General features: G+C 33.6%; 1 protein-coding gene across 1 annotated transcript; it reads right to left on the bottom strand.

Annotated features, from left to right (window-relative positions):
• Positions 1–3: 3 nt before the first annotated feature.
• LOC110453046 (fucolectin-3-like) lies at positions 4–4,258 on the bottom strand. The gene is made up of 3 exons (XM_021501866.1): positions 4,165–4,258; positions 2,324–2,542; positions 4–281 (listed from the first exon to the last, which is right to left on the bottom strand). The coding sequence occupies exons 1-3, from the start codon at positions 4,250–4,252 to the stop codon at positions 4–6; spliced, it is 585 nt and encodes a 194-aa protein (XP_021357541.1). The 5' UTR covers positions 4,253–4,258.
• Positions 4,259–10,598: the final 6,340 nt, after the last annotated feature.

Below are 10,598 nucleotides of genomic sequence, written 5' to 3'. Positions count from 1 at the left end.
TGGTTAATATATATATTTACCAAACACCTCCACCTCACATAATTCAACAACAGCGTCTGTTGTCGAGTAGTGTGAATCAGACTTTGGTCCATTTTCAGCGGGACGCCTGTTGTAGAAAATGACATATATCCCGTCAACGGGACAAGAACGAGATTGGTTTACTGATGGAAAATCCGGGTTCTTTGTGTCGTCATGGTAACACAGATGTCCAGTGTTCTGTAGATTATCCACAGCAGTCGTATTAGAAACATAAAGATAAAATCCAGAAAGTCGAAAGGGATCTGAAAAAACGTGTTTTTAATGAAGGATGAAATGCACTTCTTTGAATATTAAATGCATTTAAGGATATATTTTTTCGTATTTTACTTTAGGTTAGAGATGTACAAATACTGATATACGTTCAAATGAACACGTGAAATTTAGTTATCAAATTAAACAACTTTTATTTTAATTTTCGTGCAAGAAAGCAATGGCAATATCAATTGGTTTTAATGTGATTCCATAAAAAAGTTTTTACAATGAAGACGATTTCACGATACATAGATTTTATCGACAAAACACAACTTCAAGAGTTTGGTTTAGTTTGATTGAAAACAACACGAGAATACCGAAGTGTCCAAAACGTAATTCGAACTCCAACAATGAAACCATGGCAAATATTAACAAAAGAAGGGTTCACAAGAAGACTCTTGAAAAGGAACTAGGAGAATAAGACACCGTGTTCCGGTTGATTGACGACACCCGCGATGTAAATCTAGGTCAAAACAAGGTAGTGTAACGTCCACGTATTGAAACCACTGGTAGGGAAAACAATACAATAAGACTCACTCATTAGCACAATCAAAAGCATCGACCTTTCTATAACACAAAGAAATACACCTGTAGTATATTTCCATATGAGATCATGATGGCGAACACAAAATTTGTCCATATTCTTAATCAACCAACTTCTTTGAAAACCATATTTTCTATTTTGTAAGTCAGCAGTTGACATCTCTAACGGAAGTCATGATATTTAGAACTAGCTTTTGAATACATAATTAAATGCGACATGTAAACACTGTAGGGTAGATGGAGCAAAAATGTTACTACCAAGAAAGGGAATGTTCACGATCGGGAAATCAAAATCGTCCCGCTTATCGTACAGCTTAGTTATAAGCCGTCCCTGTTGGTTATGCTGTACGGGAAGATCTAGGAGAGCAGCTGGAGTTGAACAGTATGCTGTGTCCTTTGTCTCAAGCTCAGAATGGTATCTACGATCGATGTGCTCAATAAAAGTATTGTTCTTTATTAGACAGCACATTGTCGATATATTTGAAGTGAAACTGAATGACTTGACAAGGTTTTTGTTACCAGCCCTAATAAGCTCAATACTCTAATATCTACACTAAAAAGGTGTATAAGGTACCAGGTCAAAAGCTCCTGGTGCGATATTTTTAATGTTTAAAACACTTTATAAAATTGATGATTTTTTCGTGTTAATATCTATTGATTCCTTATTCAATGTATTTACCTACATGCGCTACGCATAATTCTGAAACATTTTACAAAGATGTTTTTGGAAATATTTAAGGGACCGACTGTTCTAGTATCGATTTTAAACGGTGACGAAAGTGTCTGAGTTTTTTACATGACTGCTTATGTTTGTTAATAACATAATAAGATATATCTAATGCATTGCTTAAAATAAAAATAAAAAGTACACATTGAAGTTATAATTTGTTATATATTAATACAAAAAATAAAAACCAATTCTACATACCAACAGTGGCACCGAATATGTTGTAAGTACAAAAACAAGGTTCTTGGTGACAAATTTAAAAGACAATGTTTATCTATATCGCAAACGTACATAAAAATATCATAGCCTTGACCCGATATACTTGTGACAGGTAAAGACTTACCGCAGTAGACAATGCTATAAATAGACTATACACGTTCGATACCTGAATAAGCATGGCCCGTACTAGATCATTTTAGGATGACCCTGTACCATATCTTATCCTAAATGTTTCTGACAAAAACAATCATGCGATATCCTATTGCTCTTATATAAGCATTTAAGTATATGTCTGTACACAGAAATCTTACTATCTCACCTCATACAAATTGATAGGCAATATCTACATCTATATATCATTATCTATATCGTTTGCTTCGTGGGCTAAAACACTTTTGTATATAAATTGTCTATGGTCAGTGCCAACACAAAAAGGCCGTAACCAATTTTGCAACTTTTCTCACCCTTTTTATACATTTTACTATGATAGACGCACAGCCATATATAATGTCCTAGGTGATACGTCCCCTAATTATTACTTACACAACTGTCTGTACGTTATATTTATAGTTTTTATCCTTGATATTTGTTGAAGGTCAACCATCCACCATGCCTCACTTGATCCGTTCGGATTAGTAGAACTACAGCTTCCTCCTCCATGAGCCAACACGTCTTTACCTATGATACCATCTACTGCTTTGTTAGCATACCAGCCCAGGTAATTTGTACTTTGTGACGCTTGTTTCCCAAACGCGAGATTATCTATCAAAATGATAAAAATAAAACATTTATCAAGCGTGTGACTCATACTGCTGGGTTCATGTTTATGCATGTTTAAAAAAAATTGTAGATATAATGTTGCTTAGTTTTTTAAAACCCCTTAGATTTATCTTGCTCTAATGAAATTCAAATATAAAGATATAAAGCCATTAAATGAGAACATGTTTGATTATTTTGGGAATAAATATAGGATTCATTCCATTTAAAAAATACTTGTGTATATATATATATAAAACAAAAATCAAATTTCAAATTATTTAACATAGATAACTTTCGTAAACAACCAGAAGATAAGTGCCGAATAACAAAAATATATAAGACTAAGTTGAGTCTATAAAAAAAATGTACGTATATTACTACTTCTCATTTGTGTAATGGTAATGCAACAGATGCAACAAAAAGGTGTAGATATTGGCTGTACACATGAAACCAAGATAAAACCTGACAACCCCTGATCTGAATATCTTCCTTTCCACGCGGAGGAGACTTCCACGTCGCTGGTTAGCTTACATTTCGTCAGATCGGAAATTTAAGTCCTATCAAACATAAGACCAAAACATATGTATGGTTCAGGTACCCCGACCTACAGTAGATTTTACTTCCTACCCTAACAATGTTATCTCACTCGAACGCACTCCGTCCAGATATTGATTTACTTTTAATCTTTTTCTTCGTAAGATAACACGAACTACAACTTATAAATAACAAACTTCAAACAACAATTACCTTGATTACAGTTATTGTTATAGCATTGAACGTAACAATAGTGCAATATAAAAAATGGATTATAATTACAATTGTGTATGATATTGAATTTAAGTTAAACTGTTAAAGTGAGTTTTAGTACACGTATTGGCATGACATTACAGTTAAATTGTTGAAGTGAGTTATAGTACACGTATTGGCATGGCATTACAGTTAAATTGTTTAAGTGAGTTAAAGTACACGTATTGGCATGTCATTACAGCTAAATTGTTGAAGTGAGTTATAGTACACGTATTGGCATGGCATTACAGTTAACTGTTAAAGTGAGTTATAGTACACGTATTGGCATGGCATTGCAGTTAAATTGTTAAAGTGAGTTTTAGTACACGTATTGGCATGGCATTACAGTTAAATTGTTAAAATAAGTAATAGTATACGTATTGGCATGGCATAACAGTTAAATTGTTAATGTGAGTTATAGTACACGTATTGGCATGGCATTACAGTTAAACTGTTAATGTGAGTTATAGTACACGTATTAGCATGGCATCACAGTTAACTGTTAAAATGAGTAATAGTATACGTATTGGCATGGCATTGCAGTTAAATTGTTTAAGTGAGTTAAAGTACACGTATTGGCATGGCATTACAGTTAAATTGTTAAAGTGATTTATAGTACACGTATTGGCATGGCATTACAGTTAAATTGTTAAAGTGAGTTATAGTACACGTATTGGCATGGCATAACAGTTTAATTGTTAAAATGAGTAATAGTACACGTATTGGCATGGCATTACAGTTAAATTGTTTCAGTGAGTTATAGTACACGTATTGGCATGGCATTTCAGTTAAATTGTTAAAGTGAAATATAGCACACGTATTGGCATGGCATTACTTACATGATGAATGAACAAAAAGAGGCAGAATAGCAACAAATGCCATAGGTATTAACGTTAGGGTTCCATGTATGTTCCGGCCAGACGCCATGTTGAACTGAAAACAGTTTTTCTAATCTACCCAGCTAAGTACCAGGAAGTAAGCAGGTAGGAGAGATAAGAGAACGATACATCAAATATTTTTGTCGTGGTAGTGTATGCACGAAAACAACATGAAAATACCTGAGTGACACCCAAACCTTAATTTGAATGGTAATAAATGTTATGTCATTAGTAATCAATTACTTCCCACCCGTATGCTTGTGTCAGATCAATCTGTCTCGTAGGGAACACTGATAAGGGAGACTTAGGTATATATTATAACACGGCTGTTACTGTCAATGTCTACGTATCTATAAAAACTTATATAAAATCCAGGTATATAGTATAGCACGGCGTGACTGTCATTATCTAGTGCTCTATCAAAACATACATAAAACATGTGTATATATTACAGTAGGGCGTGACTGTCCTTACCTAGTTATCTATCAAAACATCTATAAAACCTAGGTATACATTAAAGCACGGCGTGACTATCATTATCTAGTTATCTATCTAAACATTCATAAAATGTAGGTATACATTAAAGCACGGCGCGACTGTCATTATCTAGTGCTCTATCTAAACATCTATAAAACCTAGGTATATATTATAGCACGGCGCGACTGTCATTATCTAGTGCTCTATCAAAACATATATAAAACCTTGGTATATATTATAGCACAGCGTGACTGTCATTATCTAGTGCTCTATCTAAACATCTATAAAACCTAGGTATATATTATAGCACGGCGTGACTATCATTATCTAGTGCTCTATCAAAACATCTATAAAACCTAGGTATATATTATAGCACGGCGTGACTGTCTTTATCTAGTGCTCTATCAAAAGATACATAAAATCTAGGTATAAATTATAGCACCACGTGACTGTCATTATCTAGTGCTCTATCAAAACATATATAAAACATAGGTATATATTATAGCACGGCGTGACTGTCATTATCTAGTGCTCTATCAAAACATGCATAACACCTAGGTATATATTATAGCAAGGCGTGACTGTCATTAACTAGTGGTCTATTAAAACATTCATAAAATCTAGGAACATATCATAGCACGGCGTGACTGTCATTCTCTAGTGCTCTGTCAAAACATATATAAAACATAGGTATATATCATAGCACGGCGTGACTGTCATTATCTAGTGGTCTATCAAAACATATATAAAACCAAGGAATATATTATAGCACGGCGTGACTGTCATTATCTAGTGCTCTGTCAAAACATGCATAACACATACGTATATATTACAGCACGGCGTGACTGTCATTATCTGGTGCCTTATTAAAACATATATAAAACCTAGGTATATATCATAGCACGGCGTGACTGTCATTATCTAGTGGTCTATCAAAACATACATAAAACCTATGTATATATCATAGCACGGTGTTACTGTCATTATCTAGTGCTCTATCAAAACATGTATAAAACATAGGTATATATCATAGCACGGCGTGACTGTCATTATCTAGGTATCAATCAAAACATATATAAAATCCAGGTATATAGTAAACCACGGCGTAACTGTCATTATATAGTGCTCTATCAAAACATATATTAAACATAGGTATATATTAAAGCACGGCGTGACTCTCATTATCTAGTGCCTTATTAAAACATATATAAAACATCGGTATATATTATAGCACGGTTGTGACTGTCATTATCTAGTGCTCTATTAAAACAGAATATAAAACATCGGTATATATTATAGCACGGCTGTTACCGTCATTATCTAGTTATCTATCAAAACATATATAAAATCCAGGTATATAGTAAACCACGGCGTAACTGTCATTATATAGTGCTCTATCAAAACATATATTAAACATAGGTATATATTAAAGCACGGCGTGACTCTCATTATCAAGTGCCTTATTAAAACATATATAAAACATCGGTATATATTATAGCACGGCTGTTACCGTCATTATCTAGTTATCTATCAAAACATATATAAAATCCAGGTATATAGTAAAGCACGGCGTGACTGTCATTATCTTGTTATCTATCAAAACAAATATTAAATATCTAGGTATATATTATAGCACGGCGTGACTGTCATTATCTAGTGCTCTATTAAAACAGAATATAAAACATCGGTATATATTATAGCACGGTTGTTACTGTCATTATCTAGTGCTCTATTAAAACATATATAAAATCTACGTATATATTATAGCATATATTATAGCACGGCTGTCACTGTCATTATCTAGTGATCTATTTAACATTTATGAAAACCTGGTAAATAAAACAGAACCTATGTTATATTAATTACTGACAGTATATAATGATCTATTTTACATATATAAAATCCGGATATATATTGAAGCAACTGTTACTGCTATTATCTAGTGATTTAATTAAACATTTGTACAGCCCGGGTTTATATCATTATATAAAGTTTCATGGGAATTCCAACCTCACTTTATCGCGTGGGTATAACGACCCGACAAATGATTGGTATTTAATTGAAAGCACCTACGTTAAGACCAGGACTTTTTACATGTTAGAAAATGACAGTGTACATATATATGTATTAATTGCAGGGCCTGTCAACTGCAATAGGTGTAAACCTACCAAATGAATAGCACTGATCAAGGGTCTACAAGAAATGACGCTAAATCAGGTTTAACAAATCTGAGCTTTTAAAATCCTCTATGTCACTGGTTACCATTCCACGCGTATTATCTTAAGCTCATAATTGTTGATTCACTCAACACACATTGTTATAGACACAAAATCATACGAATTTGTTTTAATTTACACAAATCTTTAACCGAGAGTTTACATGACAGATCGATGTATTTTAAGTACCATATTTACTTTACTCGCAAACACGATATTTGCATTGGCTAGTTAAATGTCCTATTTATCAATGCAATGTCGGCAGTGAAGTGGGTCAAGGTCACGACCTTATTTTTTTTATTTAGATAGAGAAATAAAAACCGTAACCATTGTTTATTATTATATAGTGCAACATTTCAAAGAAAAAAATAATCAAAGACAATTTTGTAAACGAGAATATTTCACCCAGTGGAACAATTGCCATCTGTGAAATCATTCTCGTAATATTGTATTAGTATATAAGTACAAAAAGTTAGGGAGTAATCTGATCATTAGGTTAGGTATGGCATGTGTCGCTTTTCTTTAAGAAACAAGAAACAAGCAATCATAGTTGGAACTTCATTTCGGTACCTTTAGAAAATAAATTGTTTCGTAACAAAAAAAAAACATGCACCCGACTATGTAGCATCTCTTCTACATCCGATTAACTAGCAGCATCACGTTAATGTCTTCATGATTTGCTTACTCTTGTTATCGTAATTTGAAACAACTACTGATAATCTAGGAAAATACACTGATACGTTATAAAATATAAGCTTATCAAATTAACGTTTCATGTTCTCATTCGGTGAGAAAACTTTCGATTTCTGGTACATTCAAGTGTTAATTTACAGTAAATTTGGAAACATGTATTTTAGAAACTTAATTTTATATGAATGATTAACTTGTTCAAAACACAAAGTTTGCAAATGCCAATCAGTCACTTATTGGTGGAGTGCATTAAACCATTTCTTAATTATTATCGATGTGATTTTCTAAAGCAGCGATTTTTTCATGATTGAGATACTCTAGGTAAGAACGGAGAACTAATTAAAAATGTTCCAATTGATTTTAATTGCTACAAAACAACACAGATGACAATGAGAATTTTAAAATATTGCTTTACTTTAACAAAGTTTAAAAAAATAAAAAATAAAAATAGGCTGATCACATAAATAACTATAAACTCATTTAAGATCGTTGAGACAGCATCAAATGACGCTCAACCATAATTATAAAAAATTGATATGCAGTGCTTGACTATGTAACTGAAGTTTGTACACCAGTAGCCTAATGCGCGACTAAATTCACTCGTAGACAAAACCAAGGTCGGCTCCCATGTCCGTCATCTTTTCTTTATATACGGCATCAAATAAGTCGTTTTGTTTCATGGTGAACATATTCTTCCATTCTCCAACAACTCCTAGATTAAAGTTAGAAAAAAAGGTTGAAAACAAATGTATGCAATTATTGAATAGAATATAACAATAACGTGTAACCATGAAAATATTTAACATAAAGTTCAAAGGGCATCTGTCGAGTATTGATGAAATGCAGAGGTATATGTGTATAGGGCGGCACTAGAACGCCGGGACTTTAAAACGATTGATTTTCAGATAAGCTTAGGTCTTAAAACTGCTACTACCTTATTCGAATATTATTGTAATTTTAAATACAATGGGTAATAATTTAACAGAATATCCTTCAACCTTACAAGAAATATGGTATATACATATTTATATATATGTTTTTTTAATATTTAATTGATACAATCCTGGGACCATTGTTTAGATTTTCCAAATATGTTCATATTTATACTTTTGAGTTCTGAGAATTAGATTTGTTTGAAAATCTAAGGGAAAGTTGTTTGTGCACACACGATTAAATTGTTAACTTTTAAAATAAATCGTAGCTCAAGACTTGCTCTAAATTGTGAGTATATTAATAAACGATGAAAGGACACCTTTCACATATATACTTGTTCGTCATTATAGTCATTCATCCATAAAATGTAAGAAAGTAATAATATTTAAACAATTGTTAAAGTTGTTAATGTTATTCTCATTTTAACATTTTGTTAGAATCATATTAGTTGAAGAACTGAATATATAATAATTGCATTTTAAAATATAACCGTTGCCCTAATCTACGGCTGATAAGCGTGTCATCGTGTAATACACTGGGGGAAACAAACTATGTATAAAGACACATTTTATCATGAAACATTATGAATATATGTACGTATTGTGGCATTGTAACACGATGACATTTATCTTGCATCAGTTTTTTAAACTATTCATATTGAATTTTGACAGAATCCATTCAAATTGATCCTGCCATGAAAACGTTTGTTTAAACATTCTTAATCCTTGTTAAACATAATAATCAGAACCTTTTTTTATATATTGGTAGCCTTCCATTATCTCCGAGGTGTTTCCATGTTTTATCTTCGCCCGCACATGCAGCATGTACTTTCTAAAGATTTTCAAATGTAACAGTGCGCTCCACATTCCGTAGAAAGGTTTCTTCGTGGTCGACCTCCAGAAAGTCTGCTATACGCAAGATATTCTGACACAGGTCCTGAAACATCATAATACAAGATATATTTAGCCACATCGGTATAAATTAAGTATATAAGTTTTGGTTGCACGAGATAATCCATGAGACAGAACCTATGTTTCAGTGACCTCTGTTTGTTGAAGTGGTTTCCATACGATCCCCTACTAATACAAAAGCTAGTCTGAAGTCTTTCAGATATATGATCAACAACAATTTTGTAGGGAGCAATAATAGCGTACTTGGTTGTTCTACGTGTACATTGTAGGTTTGGTACAGAGGGCTCCCAGCACAGAGGCCTTGGAAATGAATCGAAGCAGACGTTGGACAAAGGTAAGCAGACGAGCCGATCAAGAGAATGCTTACCATGATGAATATGTAGAAGGCGGGAAGAGAAAGGCGGAAAGCTATTCATACACAGGGGTGTGTAGATAACCACCGCTGATTCATCGTCGATATATCGTTCTGGAAAAACCATATTTTCAAGAAAGGTTGAATGGCAACTATTGGAGTCAGGATAGATAGATAATATCCTGGAAAATAGTCAGTAAAGTCTTTTTGTAAAGGCAGCACAATGTTCAGCCCTCGAGAGATTGCACAATTTATCGAGATACAGCACAAAAAGGGGAAAAAACGTTTTCTGAAAGGAGGTTATGAAAGGATCACACGGACAGATTCATAAGAAATGGTACGAACACAGAGACAGACGTTGGTTGTACAAGTCTAACAACCTCTCAACGTCTCAGGTTATTTAAGAACGTGTCCCAATGTGTTTAGTGTATATGTGATGGAGACAGGGTACGTTGATATATTTGCCTCAGTGCGGATATGATGCCCACTTTATAGTGCTACCTCACTGAAAATCCATGTCGAAGGTACACTGTACCAAGCACAGCATTCCGCCCGGTAACTGATAACGGATGGACCAGTTGTTGCCATTGAACGTTCAATATCAAATCCGAAAGTGAGGAATTGCCAAGCAGGGAGCTAGAAACAAAATGTAGTTATAAGTAAGAAGAAATACAAAGATCTCAAATATTTTAACAGGTGGAACATATTTGTTTTTTTGCTTGCCTTTGTGTACAGGGCACAAACGCAAATCCCAAATTTTTCAGGGGGGTGGAGTGGGGAGGTGGGGAGGTGGAGGGTGGAGGGTGGAGGGTGGGG

The sequence above is a fragment of the Mizuhopecten yessoensis genome, unplaced genomic scaffold, assembly GCF_002113885.1.
Source record: "Mizuhopecten yessoensis strain PY_sf001 unplaced genomic scaffold, ASM211388v2 scaffold7069, whole genome shotgun sequence".
NCBI lineage: Eukaryota > Metazoa > Mollusca > Bivalvia > Pectinida > Pectinidae > Mizuhopecten > Mizuhopecten yessoensis.
Note: the sequence above shows the minus strand (reverse complement) of the source record. Positions and strands in the feature narration are given on the sequence as shown.